The sequence below is a fragment of the Apodemus sylvaticus genome, chromosome 16 (assembly GCF_947179515.1).
Source record: "Apodemus sylvaticus chromosome 16, mApoSyl1.1, whole genome shotgun sequence".
NCBI classification, from domain to species: Eukaryota; Metazoa; Chordata; class Mammalia; order Rodentia; family Muridae; genus Apodemus; species Apodemus sylvaticus.
Window position 1 is genome coordinate 3,400,838 of NC_067487.1, and position 22,475 is coordinate 3,423,312.

At 43.3% G+C, this 22,475-nt stretch overlaps 2 protein-coding genes across 5 annotated transcripts in view; both read left to right on the forward strand.

Annotated features, from left to right (window-relative positions):
• The window catches only part of Ahrr (aryl hydrocarbon receptor repressor), an 81,079-nt gene extending 67,908 nt beyond the window's left edge, over positions 1–13,171 (forward strand). The window contains exons 7-10 of the mRNA XM_052159716.1: positions 6,313–6,509; positions 10,961–11,022; positions 11,250–11,388; positions 12,085–13,171. Coding sequence (XP_052015676.1) covers positions 6,313–6,509; positions 10,961–11,022; positions 11,250–11,388; positions 12,085–13,087 — 1,401 coding nt within the window. The 3' untranslated portion in view covers positions 13,088–13,171. The remainder of the gene's footprint in view (positions 1–6,312; positions 6,510–10,960; positions 11,023–11,249; positions 11,389–12,084) is intronic.
• A 5,107-nt stretch (positions 13,172–18,278) lies between these two features.
• The window catches only part of Exoc3 (exocyst complex component 3), a 39,009-nt gene continuing 34,812 nt past the window's right edge, over positions 18,279–22,475 (forward strand). The window contains exons 1-2 of one of the 4 annotated variants that reach the window (XM_052159478.1): positions 18,279–18,330; positions 19,934–20,124. In XM_052159478.1, coding sequence (XP_052015438.1) covers positions 19,951–20,124 — 174 coding nt within the window. In that variant the 5' untranslated portion in view covers positions 18,279–18,330; positions 19,934–19,950. The other 3 variants (XM_052159477.1, XM_052159480.1, XM_052159479.1) reach the window with 3 other exon arrangements.

Sequence of the window (22,475 nt, forward strand, 5' to 3'; positions counted from 1 at the left end):
ACTCATTTTAAAAGCCTCTTCTAGCACTGGAGATGTAGTAAATTAGTGAAGTACTTCCCCAGCATGTACAAAGCCCTGGATTTAATCCCCAGTACCACATAAACTATATATGGTAGCTCACACTTAAAATTCTAGCACTTGGAAGGTGGAAGTAGGAGGATCAGAAGTTCAATTATCCAGGCCAGCCTGGGGTGCCTGAGACACTGTCAATAAATAAATAAATAAATAAATAAATAAATAAATAAATAAATAAGGCTGATGAGTTTGGTCAGTGGGTAAATATGCTTGTCAAACCTAATCACCCGAGTTTGATCTTTAGGATTTACGAGGTGCAGGGGGAGAGCCAACTCTTGGACGTTATCCTCTGATCTGCACATGTGTACTACTACATAGTTGAGTCCACAGACCTTTATCCAAGGTTTTGGTTTCAGCCCTTTCCCACCAGAGTACTTGGGTTTTTTTAAGAACATAATATTTTTCCTTATTTTTTATTATTAGATTTATGTTTTATTATTCTACATGAGAGTGGTTTTCCTGCATGTACTTATGTACCATGCTCATGTTTCATGCCCATGGAGATCAGAATAGGGCATCAAATCCCCTGGAATTGGAGTTACAGATTGTTTTGAATCAATGTGGATACTGGGAATTGAACCCAGGTCCCCTACAAGAGCAACATGTGCTCTTAACACTGAGCCATCTTTTTAGCCCCAGGTTTCTACTTTTTACATTTGACTATTTTCTCTTCCACTTCCATATGAAGAGAAGAGGAGGTTATTCTCCAGGGACTTATCAGAGCAAGGAGTTTGGAACCTGCCTACCTTGCCAGGCTACACTGCATTTACCCTGTCAGAACCTTGACTCCTGGTCCCTGCACACACACACACTCTCTCTCTCTCTCTCTCTCTCTCTCTCTCTCTCTCTCTCTCTCTCTCCTTCTCTTCCTCTCTCCCTCTTCTCTTTCCCTCCCTCCCTCTCTCTCTTCCTCTTCTCTTTCCCTCCCTCCCTCCCTCTCTCTCTCTCTCCCTCTCTCCTTCTCTTCCTCTCTCCCTCTTCTCTTTCCCTCTCTCCTTCTCTCCCTCTCTCCCCCTCCCTCCCTCCCTCCCTCCTCTCTCTCTCTCTCTCTCTCTCTCTCTCTCTCTCTCTCTCTCTCTCTCTCTCTCTCTCCTCCCACAATGATCACAGCTGTCTGAGAGCCTCCTGGACACTTCTTGTCAAGTACTCATCTCTGAGTCCTCTGACTGACCTCAGCTCCTAGTGTTTAGGACACTTGGGCTCAGCTTCTTAGACTGATTTGTGGACCCAGGACCGTAAGATCCTGTGACCACTGCATATGGTTCTTCTGACCCACCTAGAACAAGCCTGGCATATGTGTCCTGTCTCTTAATAAATAACCTGGCAAAGTTACCAAGGGGTTCCCATCTCCACAACACAGACTAAGGCTCACGGGGAGGTTGCATCTCCTCCAATTGGACAGTTTCCAGGGAGACGGGGCTATCACCCTCACCTGAACTATGGAGCCCTAGAAGTAAAACCCTGGGACCTGCAAATCCCTACAGACCATCCATCAAAGACTGGGATGACGAATTCCTGTCAGGCTTACTGCACACTTGAGAAAGGCCGGGAAAACCTGTGTGAGGTATGCTTGGAACCTCAGTATACACTTTGTGGAGGTTTTTCTAATTTGTACCAGCTTCACCCAGCTCCTATCCATGGCTCTCTGAGCTCCCCCAAGCTGACGTTTGAGGATCATTCCACACACAGGATAGACAATCTCTCCCTATGTTACTAACTTGGGATACTTGACCCTCCTCCACACACAGTGTTCTCAGTTCTTTCCAGATAACTCACAGGAAAAGGGATTCATACCAGGACTCTTATTTTCATTAACCTTTCCTTGTTCATTGGTTGGTCTTGGGTTTTCATAAAGTTTTTTTAAATAAAGATGCTAATATAATGCCTATAGAAGACCAAATAATGTAACCTTTCCAGTTACACTCAAGCCTATTCTGGACATGCCTGTCACACATGCTTCCAGAGTAGAGCTGCTATGATGGGCAATGGCAGATTCTAGGACCACAGTCCATACCTGAGGCTGTCTTTATCTGGTCCCTTCTGCTTAATCTTTCAAAACTGAGTTCCCACTCTTCTCACTTAAGTGAGTGCACAGTGAAACCACTGAAAAAGATCACTGCTTAAGTGGAAAAAGAAGTTCAAATGGCCAAGACTATCTCTTGGGAGTCAGAGAATAGCAAAAGGTGGGGAAAACCTTGCTGCTTTTACAGTGGGAAAGAACTTGCAAGTTTAAGTAATGGGGAAGAGGTTTGTAGGACATAGGAGCCTAGGGGCTTTGGTATGCATTACAGGTATGTGTTAATAGGATCCTGCCCTTAGTTAGGGTTACTATTGCTATAATGAAGCACCGTGACCAAAAGCAAAATGCAAAGGAAAGGGTTTATTTGACTTCTGCTTCCTCTTCCATATCCTAGTCCATCATTGAAGGAAGTCAGGGCAGAATATACTTACTGAAACAGAACAGGAACCTAGAGGCAGAAGCTGATGTAGAGACCGTGGAGGAGTGCTACTTATTGGCTTGCCCACACCACTTGATCAGCCTGCTTTCTTATAAAACCCAGAATCATCCTCTATGGATGGCCCCACCCACAGTGGGCAAAGCCCTCCCACATCAATTAAGCCTGATGTGGCTTACTTTCTTACTGAAACTCCCTCTTTTCTGATGATTCTAGCTTGTGCAAAGTTAGCATAAAACTAGAAATGCTAAGAGTAAACTTTTGGGGCTGAAGAGATGGCTCAGCAGTTAAGAGTACTGACTGTTCTTCCAGGGGTTCTGAGTTCAATTCCCAGCAACCACATGGTGGCTCACAACCATCTGTAATGGGATCTGATGCCCTCTTCTGGTGTTTCTAAAGATGGCTACAGAGTACTCACATAAAATAAACAAATAAATCTTAAAAAAAGAGTAAACTCTTGTTTATCTCTAGCAATTTTTCTGTTTTCCCTAGAAGAGGAGTATTGAGTGTTTCCCAGTACACCACTGCCTACACTTCCCCACACCATTTATGTGATTGATACTCTGTGTATCCTTGCAGTTTTTGTTTATTCCACAATCTGTGGGGGTTGAAAAAAACCCTGCATAGCAGGGTCTCCCTCCTGGACCCTGGATTAGGCACAATGCACACCCAAACACCTATTTTTTACAGAGAAATCCTTTTTTAAGTAGAGAATAAAAGTAAAAGTGGCTGCTTTCTGACTTAGACAGAAAAACAGCACCAAATGACATTGCAGGTATAAATTTCTCATTAATTAATTTATTCACTCTACACCCTAATATCAGCACCCCTCCTCCAAGTACCTTCTCACACAGATCTTCCCCCATTTCCTCCCCTTCTCCTCTGAGGAGGCGCTCCTTCTGGGTATCACTCTTCCACCCCACCCCAGGTACATCAAGTCATTGCAGGACTGGGCACATCCTCTCCCACTGAGGCCAAACAAGGTGTCCCAATTAGGGGAATGGGATTCACAGGCAGTCAACAGAGTCAGGGACAGCCCCCTCTCCAGTTGTTGGCAGACCTGCATGAAGCCCAAGATACACATCTGCTACATATGTGCAGTTAGCTAAGTCCAACCCATGCTAGCTCTTTGGTTGGTGGTTCAATCTCTGGGATCCCCCAAGGGCCCACGTTAGTTACCTCTGTTGATCTTCCTGTCCTCTTAGGGTCCCCCAATTCTTCCCCCAACATTTTTACAAGACTCTCCAAGCTCCATCTAATGTTTGAATAAGGGTCTCTCTATGCATTGGCTGGTGGGTGGTGCCTCTCAGAAGACAGTTATGCTAGGCTCCTGTCTGCAGGCATAACAGAATGTCATTAATAGTGTCAGAGATTGGTACTTTCTCATGGGATGAGTTTCGATTTGGGCCAGTCAATCATTGGCCATTCTTTACGTCTCTCCTCTATCTTTGTCCCTGCACAGTTTATAGGCAGGACATGTTTTGGATCAAAGGTTTTGTGGGTGAGTTGCTGGCCTTATCCCTCCATTGGGAGTCCTACCTGGCTACAGGAAGTAGCCATTTCAAGATCTATACCCCTTCTACTGCTAGGAGTCTCACCTACAGTCTCCCTCATAATAGATACCCTAGGACCTCCTCCCATCCTAGGTCTCTAGCACAGCCTAGAGATGTGCAAACCCCGACACTGAATTTCTGTTTTCTTTCTCCTGCCATCCCTACATCTGATCCCCCCATCCCCTCCCCACTCTTCTTCCCATCCCATCTCCCACCCAATTTCCTACCTCCATCTACTTCCAATATCTATTTTATTTCCACTTCTGTGAAAGATTAAACCATTCTCTCTTGGTCCCTCCATGTTATTTGGCTTCTTTGGGTCTGTGGATTGTAGTGTGGTTACCCTGTACCTTATGGCTAGTATCCACTTATAAGTGACTACATACCATGCATGTCTTTTTGGGTCTGGGTTATTCATTTAGGATGATATTTTTTAGTTCCACCAATTTGCCTAAAAATTCATGATGTCTTTGTTTTTAATAGCTGAATAGTAGTCCATTGTGTAGATGAACTCTATTTTCTTTATCCATTCTTCAGATGAGGGACATCTAGGTTGTTTCCAGTTTCTGGCTATTATGAATAAAGCTGATATGAACATAGTTTGGCAGGTGTCCTTGTGAGCAGGTATAGCATCTTTTGGGTGTATGTCCAGTGGCATAGTTTGTCCAGTGGTATAGTTTGAGGTAGAACTATTCTCAGTTTTCTGAGAAACCACTAAATTGATTTCCAAAGTGGTTATATAAGTTTGCACTCCTACCAGCAATGGAGGAGAGTTTTCCTTGCTCCTTATTCTTAGCAGCATGTGCTATCCCTTGAGTTTTTGATCTTAGCCATTCTGATAGGTGTAAGGTAGAATCTCAGAGTCATTTTTATTTGTATTTCTTTGATGACTAAGAATGCTGAACATTTCTTTTAAGTATTTCTCAGCCATTAGAGATTCATCTGTTGAGAATTCTCTGTTTAGCACTGTATCTCAATTTTTAATTAGGTTATTTGGTTTATTGGGGTCTAACTTCAATTTTTAAGAAGAAAGAAATGGGAGATCTGTGTTAGAATGAGCTAGGATGATATATGATATATATAATTTGTGTGTGTGTGTGTGTGTGTGTGTGTGTGTGTGTGTGTGTGGTGTTTTTGGTATTTTTTGAGACAGGGTTTCTCTGTGTAGCCCTGGCTGTCCTGGAACTCACTCTGGAGACCAGGCTGGCCTTGAACAGAAATCCGCCTGCCTCTGCCTCCCAGAGTGCTGGGATTACAGGCGTGCGCCACCACCGCCTGGCTGAGGTGGTATATTTTAATTGGGTATCTTATTTAGGTGGCTTTGATTGCTGAATTTTGGTAGTCAGTCTCAGGAATGAGTCTGGAATAAGAAAGTGTCCAAATAAGGGACTACACCTTGATGACTTGTTTTAGAGATGTAAACTATGGTTCACAAGGGAGGGAGAAAGGGAGAAGGGAGAAGGCAAAAGGGGGAAAGGCAAGGCCTGTCAGCACAGTGTTTGTGTAGGGCCTTCTAGGGCCCTTCAGATATATTCAAGCATGATGAGTGGATGGCCTTGAAAGCTGGGAAGAAGGGAAAATGGATGAAGATAAAATGGTTGCATGAAAGGATAGAGAAAGTATGACTTCATACTACTAGATCATTGTAAAGGCAGGAGAATCTCGAAGGAACTTAGGAACTAATTCAGTGATATAGCAGCCTTCCAAACATAAAAATATATTTTATTTTATTATTCTCTTATCACAAATGCCCAGGCTCTATACTGGCATTTAAACACACACTGTATATTCTAGATTAATAAAAATCAAGCTATCCTTATTAAAAGTGAAGAATGCTAATTTGGAAATGAAAAGTTAAGTTTGATCAGATCTCAGGAATAAGTTCTTGGGAACTCCTGCAAAAGATGGCTGATGGCTGTGTATAGGTCAGTGACCACTCAGGTAGATATGTGCTCATGTCTACCTATATAGACACATGGAGGGTCACGTGTCACATGTCAACATGTGCATGGTGAGATTATACTATTCATAAATGGTTATGAGACTGCTAATAAAGGAACTGTAGCCCTAGGGTCCCCTGGAGGTTGAGCCCCACTAACATAGTGGAGGCAGGTGTTTCCTAAAGTTTTAGGATTAGGCCTGCTTAATGGCATTGCTACATAGTTACCTTCACATACTTGTGCCAGCTCTGTAAACAGCATGTTGTCTTTCTGTCTTTAAAACACCAGACTATGCAGTTCCAAGGAAAACTAAAATTCCTGTTTGGACAGAAGAAGAAGACGCCATCAGGAACAGCCCTGCCTCCTCGGCTCTCGTTGTTCTGCATTGTGGCTCCAGTCCTGCCTTCTGTGACTGAGATGAAAATGAAAAGCACATTCTTGAAGGCAAAGCACAGGGCCGACATTGTGGTTACGATGGACTCAAGGTGAGTATGAACTGTCACATCATAACATGGAATCACTACAGCAAAATGCCCCACATGTTGTAATTTTTATATACTTTTCCCCAGTAAATAATAAATATGAAGTTTGATATTTTTAAAACCATTTCCTAATGTACCTGACAATTATTAGGGAAAGGTATCTTTTCAAAATTGGTGCAACCTGTAGCATCACAGTTTCATTGTGCTAAACTGCCCTTAACCTCTAGGCTCAGCCCCCAGAGAGAGGCCAAAATAACATGTCATCTCTATGGAGTTTGTTGGCATTGGGCACAAAACAGATATCTGTCTAGAGGGCACAGCTAAGGTAATTATTGGGACTGTGCCAATTTTCTTGGGCCTGGTCTCACCAGTCTTGTGACATTTTCTCAATTTTTAGGAGTAGAAAACACACCTGGTTTTGTGGGCCATTTCCAGGAGTGATGTAAACTTATTTTCTACATGATATAGTGATCTGGGAGTATAAGGTCAGAGGGAGTTTGGAGACAGCAATACCTCAGTTCTGAATTTGATTCTGTTATACGACACTATTCCTGGAGGGACATGAGAAAATGTCTTCTCACCCAAGATAGTGAACTGATGACAGACCAAAGTATGGAGAACATAAAGTCCAACTTGGTAGACCAATGAGTTTTATTAGGGTTAATTACAGGAATATAAGTGAGGGTTACTCATGGGAGCAGAAATGATTCAGACAGCTGCATCACTAAAACCCATTCCAGCTGGAAACCTGAAGCATTCTATACAGCCTTCAGGCAGATCAATAGGTGGGAGAGTGGCGTTTCCCAGTGGCTCAGTTGGTCTGATCCTTTTCTAAGCATCTCAGCTCATCTGAGGGTCTTATAGGCAGCTTGGCTTGTGAGACTCTCAGCAGTTTTTACTGCTGGTATACTCTTTGGGGGTGCTTAGTGAATCCATTTAGTTTTAGGATCTTCCTGAAGGTATTTTGAGTTATTTTCTTCCTGTTTTAATAATCTTCCCTGCAGGATGGAATGTTTTACCTTCTCTTAGAACATCTTGTTGTTTTCCCTCACCTGTAAAATTCCTGTTGTTAAATATTCCTCTTACATCCTATGTCTTAAGGACTGTCCCTCTGAGATGAAAGGTTTTAATCTAGGAAGAAACTGCTGCACAACAATTTCCCACACAGATTGTAGGCAATACTTTCTCCTGTTCTACTATAGTAATAGTAGCAGTAAAACAAAACAAAACAAAACAAAAACAACTCATTCCCAGTCACTTGTTTGTCCTTTGGTGGCTAAAACAACCAAGCTGCCCATCTCTCTCTCCAGAGCATACTAAGGTCTCAGTCTGAGGTTGTGTTAGTTAAGACAGCAAGGCTTGGGATAAACAGTGGAAGCTGAGATGGGCTATCCATCTATTTAAAATTGAACCATGAGTTTCAGCTATAACCCTGACCCTATTTCGAATCCAAGCCATAGTGTTCTTCTCTTAGAGGCATTGTGAGGTCTTCTCTGGCCTTGGTTGCTGGAAGAGCGCTGGGGAGGGGGCCTAGGCCACGGTCTAGGGCTAAGCCACAGATTGGTCACTCAGCTTTGGCTATAGCAGAGAGGCCACAAAGAATAAAAGAAGGGGTCTGCTGTAGAGCTAACAGGATCTGTTCCCTTTCAGCCAATGACACAGGGAGAGCACAGAGTAGCCTATGGATCAGAAGGGCTCATTAGTGGTGCTGTCCCAGGATGTGGGCCATGACATCCTCAGTTCAGAATGGGGGAGCCTGTAGAATGGGCACTGCCTTCTGAAATGACCTTACAAGACATTTAACTTCCCACATAAAGGCTGTACTGTGGGAAGTGGCACAGCTGATGAGGAAATGGTGATCACAGATGGTTACAGCCTTTCTAGCTGTAAAGTCTGGAATCGCTAATGTTGTGCTCAGAGATGGACTAGGAGAGAGACTTCTAGTGCAATCTTTAATTCCAAAAAAGAAAAATGCAATTTCTGGTACAATTTCACTCTGTCTTGGAGGCATGATGGACACAAGATCGGGCACACAGGCCACCCCCTTCCAAGGAGATACCTAGATGGATTTATAGGATTTCTAAAGGCAGCAGGACCACAGTTCATTTTCTTCAGGGGCAGAGATTATGTTGCCAGGCCCTGAAATCTGACTCTGGGAGCAGTTGTATTGTTATTGCAGGAGCAGCTGCTGTCTCTCATAGCTTTCTTAACAAGACTTTTTGTGTTGGATGTTCCTATTTATTTCTTCAGGCCTGCTACGTTCTTTTATCTGCCTGCCACGTTCTTTTACCTGCCTGCTAAAATTTATTTCAAATCTCCAAATCAGTACTTGCTACAGTTTTGTCATTGCCCCTAGATATACGGTGAGAAAACGTGATTCTCAAAGAGTACATACACATTCCCAGCAATGACTCAGCAGATCACACTTCCCTCTCTCTCAGTCTCACAGCGCCTCACAGATCCCAGGTGCAATGAGATAAGCTATACTGCACAGAGGACTCTGGGGTGAGTTCAGCAGATAGAGTTTGAGGCCCAGTATTGCCACCCAGTAGAGACATCACCCAACAAGACACTTACATTTCTCCTTCAAAAAGCAGAATAGGCCTATCAGGATGACTCAAAATTATTCTAAATAAAATTTAATGGCAAAATTTATGACTCCAGTGTCCCTAGGTGGGCCTGACTTGGCTACTCATCTAAATATGTCCACTAAAGAGACCAATAATGATAAAGGTGGAAAAGAAAGACATTGATCTAATACATAGGAGATAGGAAGATATGAAAAGATCCCATATTTGGAGCATGTGCGTAAGCTTTTGGATTAAACAGAGGCAGAATTGGAGTAGGGGTAAGAGGTATGCTTAATTAAGCAGTTCTAGTCAAGGCATGGTAATCTGGCTAACTATTGAGTCAGTTCTGGTTCTGCAAAGTGGTCTGAAGAAATCCTTATTGCTTGAGAAGATAAACTGGATCTTAGGAAATAGTTAATATTTCTTCAAGTTTTGACTCTACCATAATGAGCAGTCTGTCTTATGAGGCCCCCCCTGTTGCTGGACCCTATGGTGTCTGCAGGTTTGGGGAAATGACTAGAGGACTCTAGTCACCTTCAAGAACATGAAACAGAGCAAGGTGGTGGTGGTGGCATTTGCATCTTAACACTTGTTAGGCAGAGGCAGGCAGATTTCTATGAGTTCAAGGCTAGCATGACCTACAGAGTAAGTCCAGGACAGCCAAGGCTACACAGAAAAACCTTGCCTTTAAAAGGCCATTAAAAAAAAGAATAAAACAGACTGCAGTAAAGAGCTGACAAGCCTCCTCCATTATTCTTACTTTTGTGCCTTAAACCTTTAAGAGGAATGTGATAGTATACTGACTACTTTTTACATCAACCACAAGTTAGAGTTATCTGAAAATGAGGGAACCTCAACTAGGATAATACCTCCATGAAGCCCAACTGTAGGGCCTTTTATTAATTAGTGATTAATGGGGGAAGAGGCACAGCCCATTGTGGATGGTACCATCCCTGGAGTGATGGTCCTTCAGTTCTGTAACTCATCAAGCCATGATGAGTTAGCCAGTAAGCAGAACTCTTCCAGGCCTCTGAGTTAGCTCCTACCTCCAAGTTCCTACCCTATTCCTGCCCTCACTGCTTTCGATGATGAACTGCGAGTGAAATAACCCTCCTTCCCCCATTACCCCCCAAGAAGTTGCTTTTGGTCATGCTGTTTCATCGCAGCAATAATAACCCTAAGACAATAGGATAGGTATCCCTAGTTTCTAGAGCCATGAAGGATTAATGTACCTATGAACATAGGTAAGCAGATAATTTAAAGCAAAGAACACAGATGCAAAGGGAAGGTAGAGACACTGGACTTTCATCCTGCTTTTAGATACTTTATGAGGAGCCCAAGTGAGGAGCTTAGTTTTTAATAAAAGCAGCTTCCAAGTGCCTGTTCTTTCGTCACACCCCACACCCCCATATTTATCCTGTGGACAGTGGCCTTGTGATCACTAATTCGTTGTATAGAACATAACTTCCTTGAATCACAAGAACCAACTTTATTTTTATTCTGGTCTTCTGGAGGGGAGAAAGGTGCAATCTATGTGTCATAAACCTCCAGAAGTAACTAATTAGCTTTGTATTGAACCTTAAAAGTTCTATAAGAAAAAACTCTGAAAAATAAAGATTAAAAGGTGTAAGAGTTAATTTCTATCTTCTTTTGAGCAAGTGATCATGTGTTGTCCTACCTTTGAGCAACCTAGGAATAAAAAGCAGCTCACTTGTTCAGCTTTCTTGTGGCAGACTCTGGCGTGAGTGTGTCAGGAGGTCTGGGCAATGGGGCCTGGGGTCTTGCTGACTCCTTTTAGAAACTTTGTGAGGAACCCAAGTGAGGAGTGTAGTCTCCATTGTCTTATTGTTAACCTACATTAATGTTGTTATCTGGTCTTCACAGGGCAAAAGCTGTTACAAGTCTGTGTGATTCAGAATTGCATCCCAAACTCAATTACTTAGCAGGTACTTCTAAAACTTCATTTTCTTGGCTTTTCTCTATGGCAAGATGTTTTTGTCCCTGAGAGAGATCCCCATGCCCACAGAACTCTGTGTATTCCCCAGAGATTCCATGACCAGCAGAGAATACTACTAATTGTCTGCTGCTGTCACTCCGGTCCTGGTCACTGCTGAGAACAAAACTGCTCATTAGCCCTCATTGTGACATTTTCCCCCTCTCTAAATCTTAACAGGAAGGCGCAATGGAGAAAATGGCATTTCACTGTTCAGGGGACAAACAGATAGGAGCCCCTGGGCCCGGGCTCTAGCCAGGTCTTCATGTCTGTGCCTCAGGGGTGGTCCTGACCTGCTGGACCCCAAGGGGGCTTCAGGGTAAGTGGTAACAGACTGCACAGTTCCAAGTTCTAAGTTAAATCATTGTGGATATCAGAATGAAAGGGGTGGGATAGGCATGGAGAAGAAATATTTGCTGTAGCCCTGACACTGGTTTGTCTGTACACATCCTCTCAGCCTGGGCAGCAAGCAGTCAGGGAGGGGTATGTTTATCCTTGAAATCCTTTCAGGTCATAGCCCTTCTCCCACCTTCCACTTGCCCACCCTCTCACTCTATTCTGACTGTGAGTTTCTTTATCAAAATGCCTATTAGGTAGCACCCTCCTTGTCTCTCATCTCTCATCACACCGGTACTAGTCCTGTAGCCACAAAGTGTCATGTGGTCAACCATAGGATTGTTCTTTTAGTTTGATAGTCCCTACAATATCATATTAGTCATGATCATATGGCTGATGGAGGGCACTCACCCATGCCCAGAGATGCCTTCCTGGAGCAAGAAGAGCAGCATGCTGCCTGGAAACCTAGGAGCTAAGGAAGGCAAGATAGAGCAAGGAAGAATTTTCACTGGTCCCTTGGACTAACAACAGGTGGTTGAAAAGACCAATGTGGTCTGGGAAGATTTGAAGCTGCCTTTGGGATTTAATTGGTATCATAGTAAGTTGCATCCACTGGGGCCCCTAAAGAGGTAAGAGTATTACTTCTGTGCTATGTCCAATGGCTATCTTATCTCTGAAGGGACAGAGAAGAGGAGGACCAGAAGCACATACTAAGGAGACCCCCTGGTACCCGGGGACAGAGAGAGATGCACAAGTACAGTTACAGCTTGGAGACACCAGTACACTTGAGGCACCTGAACTGGAGCACAGAACAGCGAAGTCAGGAGGGCACTACCAAGCTGACTCGGCAGCCCAGTAAGAATGAGCCATCCACATGTCTGGTGCCCCATGGTTCCTGTGTGTCCTACTCTGGAAGCCAGGGCATGTTCAGTGCCAGCAACATGGCTTCTTTCAGAGATTCAATAGACCATCCCACTGGTGCCTACTACAGTCAGATGAACAGACCCTTGCCGGATATCCACCAGGGCCAAGTGGATCCTTCCCCCTGCCACATCCCTCAGGGCAGCCTGGGATCTAGGATCTCACTGCCTGGAATGCAGCGCTTCACAGCTAGGGGATTTTCTACAGAGGATGCAAAATTGCCCAGCCTGCCAGTGACCATAGGCACCCCATGCAACCCAGTATTGTCACTGGAAGTGCCAATCAAGATGGAGAATGAATCTGGGTCCCAGGACATAGTTGAAGCCAGCACAACTAGCTGTGTGTGGCTGGGAACCAGTGACATGGCCAGAAGACATCTGGTCAGTTTCCCTGCCAGGATGCACCTGAAAACAGATCCTGACTGTAGGCAGCAGGTCTGTACCCCACACCTTGGGCATGGTATACTGGGAACTAATCCCCACAGCAGAGATACTGTTGCATCCTGTAGGGAGCATGCTCCTCTTTATTCTGCACATTGCACCTGCCTGGATCCAGAGCCTCCTCATCACCTCTTCATGTGTAGCCACAGTGAGAGCCAGCACCCCTCATTGGACCAAGATTGCAGAGCTCCTATTGTTAAGCGTGAGCCTCTGGACTCACCATCATGGGCTGCTCCTGGTCAGGTACCCAGGATGTTCCCTAAGAGTGCCTCTATAACTGTGATCCCATCCAAAGACTCTGATGGGATTTTCCTACCCTAGAGTTGCTACTCTGCTGAAAATTCAGTCCTTGGATAATGGAACATTATCAGAGATTCTTTTTTTTTTTTTTTATGGTTTTTTGGATTTGGTTTTTTCAAGACAGGATTTCTCTGTATAGCCCTGGCTGTCCTGGAACTTACTCTGTACACCAGGCTGGCCTCAAACTTAGAAATCTGCCTGCCTCTGCCTCCCAGAGAGCTGGGATTACAGGCGTGCACCACCACCACCTGGCTATGATCAGAGATTCTTATAGTGACACTCTTTACAGAACTCAGTGTGTGAGGCTGAGATTCCCTGTGTGCACCTAGCAGTAGAGCATTCTGAATCAGAGGATTTTCATGTATAAACCTCAATCTGTTCAAGTGGACAGCAATTTCACATTGAGAAATTAAAAATGTTTAAGGAAGTATTATATGCTGGCAGGGCTCAACTGATTGTCAAAATAATGTGTTTCTGGTGCCTAAGCTTGCTACACCTCCTGCCTGTATGCAGCAGGAATTCAGAGGCTCTTAACTAGGAACGAAGGCTGTACTTTGCATAATGGTAGTCAGGGAAACACCATGGTGTTTTTGGTGGGTCGCTGAGTATGGCTTATGTACCTGTATCCCTGAGTACATCAAGGCCAGGAACCAGGGAAGCACAACACACAGAAAAAGGTGAAGTCATACTGATGAAGAGGCATTGCACTGGCTGTTGCCTACAGTGCTTCAGGTAAGGGCAACAGTTCCTAGACCAGGGAGACTTAGGGACAAAAAAGCAGCCACTATTTGTTTTGAATTGTAAAGACAATGCACTCTAATGGCAGGAAATGTGGATATAATATAAACAACAGAAAGGAAGAGGCACCAGGAGCCACTGGCAAAATGACTGTGGCTGGGGGGTACAGTTGAGAATGTTCCAAGGAAGGGCTTAGATCAGAAATCCTGCTCCATTAGCACAGGATCCGCTGAACAGGAAAAAGCCTGCTGTGCTCTGCCTGTCTGTTTCATTCAAAGTCTTTTTCGGGGATGAACATCTATCTCTGATGCTACTTCCCCTGAGGTCTTAGGAATGGCAGGATCTTGCTGGAAAGGCCTTGTGGCTAATTCTACTAGATAGTATCTTCAGCATAGATTTTCTTTCCTTTACCTATGGCTCCAGAGTATCATTGCTCAGTCATTGGCTTAGTGACAGAAGCTGTCCAGTGATGCCTATCATCTTATTGAAATCAAGTTGGGTGAGCAGGACTAGGTCTTCTGCCTAGTTTTTGAGCTATTTGGCTCTCAAGAAGACTCACCATGGGATCAAGATACAACTGAAGATCTCCTAGAACTGAGAATACTCACTGTGAGAGCCCAGGCCTTGTGCTCTCTCTGTCCCTAGCCTACAGAGGATTTTCAAACAGCAAGATAGGAGTTGTGCTATCATAGATGTAAGGCATGCTTATACCTCCACTCCAGCTTTCCCATTACCTAAAGTCTGAAGCCAGGATGGTGTCCCAGATCTTCCCCCTATGCCCAGCCACCTGTCTCCCTCCTTTCCTCAAACTGTACCAGTTTATACATTGCTTATACATTTCTGCCAAGCACAGCATACATTGTGGGTATTAATGAATAACAACAGGTAGAATTTGAGTCTTCCTCAACACTTTCTGTTCTAAACACATTCCCAGCTTCTAAGGGCAGGTCATGCTCACACCATTCAAGTGTCTTCCAATCTATTTCTCTCTGAAAATACTTAGTTATGTTCCAATTCTAAACCATACTCATAATCCTATATACTTCCTATACAAGGAGCAGACTTATGTAATAACATAACAACATGGTAGACTGTTATGTTCCAATGTATACAACAGTTACCAAGTGTCCTGGAGCCCATGAAAGAAACCTAGGGAAAGGGACCATGAAGATGGAATTCAGAGACATAATTAGACATGGTGGCATGCATTCCAGCATTTGAGAGATTGAAGCAGAAGATGAGCAGTTCAAGCCTACATCAGACCTTGTCTCAAACAAAATAAAATACATTACTACATATTTACCAATTTTAGCCAGATCACCATCCCCTTACTACGTAATCAAAGAAGAACTGTTTCCCCAGTGAAGTCCATATGTCTTCTGCTCGGGTACTCTGAAACTTTCAGATGTACCTCATCTGCACCCCTGCTGGGATGACTTACCAAATGTGGAGTGTGGGCTGCTCAACCAGGACCTGGGCTTCCCTGAAGGTCAGACTTTGTGGACAATGAGTTCTGCACTTGGATGTCATTTTAGCAGATTTTGTGTTTTGGGGGGACCAGAGCACATGGAAAGCTTGGATACCTGGTGCCAATGCTGTCTAAGGAAGTTCAAATCTCCCAAACCTGCACTTTTGCTCATTCATCACAAGTCTCCAGTCAGCTTGCACAGGAAGTGAACAGAGGTTGTTCCTACTTTAGCATTTTACCATATACACTAACTACATACAGGTTCATGCCTTTTGTGATAGCTTGCTTTTGCCTATATGGCTAAAAAAATATCAAAGATTAAATATAATGAGAGATGGGCTGGGGAGTAATAAATACAAAGTACCCTTATATGTGTGGTTTTTACTGGGGAAAAGTCCTCAAGACCTAGACCCAGTGAACTTTAAGTATACACTACAGTGCAGGTGTCTGTGCTATTTTCCTGGTGCTCTGTTTTAACAGAGAATCCAAATGCATTTCTAATGTGGTGGTTTGTATTACATTTGCAAAACTTGTGTAAAAATAAATCTCATGTTTCCATGTATTTAGTGTGAGATTGTGTGCCTTTTCCTTCAGAGATTATTTTGGATTCATATTCTAGGTCGACAGAAGGGGATAATAAATGTAAAAGTAGAAAGGTTGGATTAAGGGTTGATTTTGGGTCCCCCTCTGTTCTCACTGGGGGGTCAGGACCCTCACATGCCCAAGGACACCCCAGACTCACAGTGCCTGTGAAGAGTGAGGAAGGCATAGCAGAGGAATCTTTTCACTCAATATTTTTATCCTGCAATAGATACATTTTAACCTTTTTTCCTTTATGACTCTTGTACTTTATATTTTCACAATAGTTTCTGTGGCTTTTGACAAAACCTGGGAATTTGATGCTAATGTCACCACCCACAATTTTTTCAGGCTTAATTGGCCATTGTGAGAAAACTCCCTCCACTACTAACCCCTTATGTTTTAATTTTCTCTTATAACAGTTTCACCTTGTTTAATCTGCCTACTTGCACTCATTTGAACATATTTGTACTTCCCACTCGGTTCTCAATTATGCATCATCAGCTCCCTATTCTCACATTCTCTGCTGTCTGAAATCCTCTATGCTCTCTTCCTAGTCTCTGTTCTACTTGTTTGGAAGTTACAATTCTCTTTGGTGCATATTTAATAACATCTACTGTGTAGCTCATCAAGACGTCTGGCTTTTGAGAACATGAACAGGTTTTAGCCACATCAAGACTCACTTCCATTGAGATTGAGGGGGCCCAAAGAGCCCTTCTGGATTTTCTTTTCCAAAGGTTAGGCCTTAGCACTACTCTTCTGGCTGAGGAGGAAGAATCTGTCCCAAGTGCATTGTCTTTGGCAGCCGTCTCTACTCTAGGGCCCAACCTTCTAACCTTCTAGCCATCCCCAGGATAGATCGTTCTGTTGTGTTTTTGGACCCACCTGTTTACCAAGGAAGCTCTGAGGTGATCATGTAGGTTTCTAGAAGGAGTCTCCATCTGCTCTTCACCTACTTGGAACCCATGCCTTCTCTTTTTCTGTGGGTGGGTGTAAAGATGACTCTGGGACCACTCTTCCTACTTTAGGGCAGCAGGACCTTCATTTTTTCTTTCCCTACTTTGGCCGTGTTATTCCTATACTTGTCTATGAACTTACCTGTACATTCAAAAGTATGCTTAGCATATTCATCCAATGACCCTCAAGGGTTTCCTGATTTTGTCAATGTGGTTTGCCAAAAACAAAAATCAAGATTCTTATATTATTTATTCATTATTTATTTTTTTTTAGTTGAAAGGAAACATAAGCTGAGTCATTTACTGAAGCAGTTCACCTCTAACTAGGCTACTTAACTGAATCTGTTAGGGAGCACCATGACTAAACACTCCGCCTCATAGTAGGCAGCAGTAGATTAGGGTAGCAGCAGTAGATAAAAGGTAACCAAAGAAAACTGTAGCTTTGTCTTGGTAGCCGTGCCTCCTGACTTTCCAGTTGAGCATTCATGAAGCTGAAATTCCTCCTTTTTTTGTCATAAACTAAGGGGCCAGGGCACTTTCCCAGTTGCAACTCCTACATGAAGGGAGGGTCTGCATCTTCAAAAGACTGACTTCATCATATAATTTGTATTGTGGTTATGACAGGTTACCTACATTGTTCTTTCATTTACTGAAGATCCGCCCCATCATCCACTGGCTTGGGAGAGTCAGACTTTGTAGTGATGTTATGGGTAGACACACAACTCAACAAATGCATGAAGAAAAAGTGGGGAAAAAAAAAGACCCGTCAGGGCAGAATTGCCATACCAGATGGGTGAGTGGAAGAACCTAAACCCGCAAAAATTTACTAAAAGTTCATACCAGTGTGGGAAAGTCTGTGTGTCTGCGGAGGTAGTAGAACAAAGATTCTGGCTGTTCTAGGTACCGCGGCGACCTGATGCTTCACCGCTTCCTTCAGTTGGAGTAATTGCATCAGCTGCTTTTTTGCTTGTGGTTTTGTTTTCTTCGTAGCTTCTATGTGCTATGTGAGCAGCTATTAGCAGCAGCCCACTCTCTATGGTACTGTCCTGAATATTCGAAATCTACTGTCAGAAACTTCTGGGAGATGAGGGAGAGGACAGCAAGAAGAAACAAATATACGAAATATAAGCAGTGGAATCTTGAACAAAAGACACAGTAAAGAGATGAAGCGGTGTGGAGAGACTAAGGTAGCTAAGGGGAGGAGCTGAGCAAGGGCACACCCAAGAGGTGACTCCGGAGAGAAAGGGTGGGTTCAGCAGGTGTTACTTAAAAATCTTAAGAGGGGCGGCAGAGGGCCAAACGTCAGACTGCAGAGCCAGGCCTGAATCCGTAATCCCTGATCCTGAGTCTGTGTCACCAGGAGCAGGACAAGTACCCTAAGAATCTACTGAACGATCGCCGGCACGGCACTTTCAAGGTTACACAGGTCCCAGTCCTTCCGCCCAGACGCCGGAAACGGAAGTGACCACGTTGGCTGCACACTTCCGGTCCGGCTCCAGGAGGTGGAAGCGGCCGTGCGGACGGTGAGGAAGCTCTACTCTGACAGCCTTGGGTCACTGTTCGGTGGGCGGGGCGCTGGGCCCTCAACTGTGGCACTGTGTACCCCTTAGTGGATTTGTCCTTGGTGAGGGACGACATCGGCCGAGGTTTCTGGCGGGATACGCCCCCCCCGCCCCCCCCCCCGGGTGCGGGTCCCCGGGCGGGTTTGGGTTTGTCCTCGGTGTGCGTCCCTCCCATCCCCTTGGACAGGGCTATTTCTACCGTCAGAGTTCCCTTTTGCCTCTGAGGCCGGAAATCTGACAGTTCTCAAGCTGCCGTTGGAACCAGATTTGGTGGCGATCTTGTATTATTTTTTACTTTTTGATCCTCCGTGTTCAGGTGTATTCTTTCTTGCAAAGGGTTTTTTTTTTGTTTGTTTGTTTGTTTGTTTGTTTGTCAGCTTTCCTTTTGCATCTGGCTTGTAACACTGCCACTGGACTACTGCCTTTCACCTGTCAGCTGGAGTAGGTGACTCCATGACAGCGGGAGTGGTTTGGTATTGAGTTTAATACCTAGCCTTGTAGATAGAATTATACAAGTTTTATTGTTGTTGGGAATGCTGAGGATAACATGTCAAACTAAAGAAAAAAAAAAGAAGAAGAAGAAACAAAACAAAAACCTGCAATGAATTAGTAGTCCTGTTGGAAGTGGTTGTGGAATCCTATTTTTATGGAATGCTCAGATTTTCTATTTGGGTATGTGTAATTTTATAGTCAGAAGATGAAGATAGTGTTTACAGTGCTGTTCCACTGGAATGAAAAATGCAAAGAGAGAAATAACACAGGGAGAAGCTACATAACTGGAAATGCACAATGGGTTTTAGTGGGTTTCTGAGACTATTTGGGAATAGAGAGTAAAAGTTTCCAGAAGGTAGGTCTTTATCACATCTGTGGATGTTGAGTAGCTGAAATCAAAGGGAACAATGTTATTAATTCTCTCATTTTCTGGATAGTCAGCACATAGCCTGTGAAGGTCCAGCATAGTATTGGATCTCAGACTGAAGGTTGATAGACCTAGTACATATGTGCTTAGGGGAAACAAATTGGTCAAGTAAGAACAATATATACCTTTTGCTGTCTTATCTTTGTGTTTAGAGGTGTTTAAAAATAAGAAGTGGAATCTTGGTTTACCCAGAGCAGTGGTTAGGTAGTCATAAGACTCATGTTTGCCCACTGGGCTGTTGAGGTGTATGTAATAGTTGTTGTCTTCCAGTGACTACCCCATGGACATGGGCAGCAGTGGGGTGAGCTCCAGAAATGAAAAGCTGGTCTTTTACAGAGCTAAGAATTGTGTTAGAGATATCTTTGGCATAGTCTAAGTCTCTGTATAAACATTCTCTCTATGTGACTGTCTTACGCCTGTGAGATATCCCTGCTTCTCTCTGTTAAGGTAAAATCTTCTCAGCAATTGAATTCTAAAGATTTGCAGTTTTGTTAAGGAGTTTATGACCCAAGTCCAGCTTTCATTTCTAGTTTACTAATTTAAATGTTATAGAAATTCCTCATTAGTTGCACTGTGATCATAAGACCCGTGCATGGTAAGTGTGGAGTCATCACTTCATTTTAACATACCTTCTCCTTTATGTAGTGTACCTGTGTTATGACATGTGCAAAGATTCTGCCTACCTTTTGACTATGAAGGAGACAGACCTGGAGGCTGTTGCAACAGCAGTCCAAAGGGTTGCTGGGATGCTTCAGCGCCCAGACCAACTGGACAAAGTGGAGCAGTATCGCAGAAGGGAGGCTCGGAAGAAGGCCTCTGTGGAGGCCAGGCTAAAGGTAGGAGACCATAGAAATGATGGAACAGAGCCATTTGTCTTGAGTTTCTGTTCCCCACTACCCTGCTCACCTTCAGTCCTATTTGATGGAAATATTTTCTCAACTGAGGTTGACTCCATCTTGTGTAAGTTGACATAAAATTAGTCAACACAGTATAATATGTATTATGTGTATATAATCTATTTAAATCTAGATTCTGTATATGAAAGGAAACTGGGTACTTTTGTCTTTCTTACTTTTTTCTCTAGTTCTTTCATTTGGACCAGCAATTCTCAATCTGTAGATCATGCCTTTGGGGGTCAAGTGACCCTTTGACAGTGGTCAGTTGCCTAAGGCCATCAGTTCATATCAATACAACATTACAGTTCATAACAATATTAAAAGTACAGTTATGAAGTAGCAAGGAGCAGGGTGATGGTGGCACACTTCTTTAATCCCAGCCCTTGGGAGGCAGAGGCATGTGAATTTTTGTGAGTTCAAGGCCATACTAGTCTTCAAAGCAAATTCCAAGACAGCCAAGACTGTACTAAGAGACTCTGTCTTAAAAACCTAGCAACCTTGATATATATTGGATAATAGCCCTCTATCTGATGTAGGGTTGGTGAAGATCTTTTCCCAATTTGTTGGTTGCTGATTTGTCCTTTTGATGGTGTCCTTTGCCTTACAGAAACTTTGTAATTTTATGAGGTCCTATTTTTCAATTCTTGATCTTAGAGCATACGCTATTGGTGATCTGTTCAGAAACTTTCCCCCTGTACCAATGTCCTCAAGGGTCTTCCCCAGTTTCTTTTCTATTAGTTTCAGAGTGTCTGGCTTTATGTGGAGGTCCTTGATCCATTTGGAGCTGAGCTTAGTACAAGGAGACAAGGATGGATCAATTCGCATTCTTTTGCATGCTGACCTCCAGTTGAACCAGCACCATTTGTTGAAAAGGCTATCTTTTTTCCATTGGATGTTTTCAGCCCCTTTGTCGAGGATCAAGTGGTCATAGGTGTGTGGGTTCATTTCTGGATCTTCAATCCTGTTCCATTGATCCGCCTGCCTGTTACTGTACCAATACCATGCAGTTTTTAACACTATTGCTCTGTAGTATTGCTTAATATATATAAAGAACTCAAGAAGTTAGACTCCAGAAAACCAAATAACCCTATTAAAAAATGGAGTACAGAGTTAAACAAAGAATTTTCACCTAAAGAACTTCGGATGGCGGAGAAGCATCTTAAAAAATGCTCAACTTCATTAGTCATTAGGGAAATGCAAATCAAAACAACCCTGAGATTTCACCTTACACCAGTCAGAATGGCTAAGATTAAAAGTTCAGGAGACAGCAGATGTTGGCGAGGATGTGGAGAAAGAGAAACACTCTTCCACTGCTGGTGGGGTTGCAAATTGGTACAACCACTCTGGAAATCAGTCTGGCGGTTCCTCCGAAAACTGGGCACCTCACTTCCAGAAGATCCTGCTATACCACTCCTGGGCATATACCCAGAAGATTCCCCAGCATGTAATAAGGATACATGTTCCACTGTGTTCATAGCAGCCCTATTTATAATTGCCAGAAGCTGGAAAGAACCCAGGTATCCCTCAACAGAAGAGTGGATGCAAAAAATGTGGTATATCTACACAATGGAGTACTATTCAGCCATTAGAAACAATGAATTCATGAAATTCTTAGGCAAATGGATGGAACTGGAGTATATCATACTAAGTGAGGTAACCCAGACTCAAAAGATGAATCATGGTATGCACTCACTAATAAGTGGATATTAACCTAGAAAACTGGAATACCCAAAACATAATCCACACATCAAATGAGGTACAAGAAGAACGGAGGAGTGGCCCCTTGTTCTGGAAAGACTCAGTGAAGCAGTATAGGGCAAAACCAGAACAGGGAAGTGGGAAGGGTTGGGTGGGAAAACAGGGGGAGGGAAGGGGGCTGATGGGACTTTCAGGGAGTGGGGGGTCTAGAAAAGCGGAAATCATTTGAAATGTAAATAAAAAATAAATTGAATAAAAAAAAAAACCTAGCAACCATCCAACCTACCAAACAAAATAAAGTATTAACAAAAATAATTTTATGGTTGGGGTCACCACACCATGAGGAACGTATTAAAGAGCTGCAGCATTAGTAAGGTTGAGAACCACTGCTCTAGACTTTTTTCTTCACACCTTATAATCTCCTTTAACTTTCATGGTGTGCTTTTCTGTGTGTGTGTACTTAAATCTAGTTTCTACAATTCTGAAAGAAAACTCATAATATTGTATTTGTTTTTATGAGTTTGACTTATTTAATGAAAATGATCTCTAGTTTCATCTATTTTTCTGCAAATGACATAATTTCATCTTTCTTC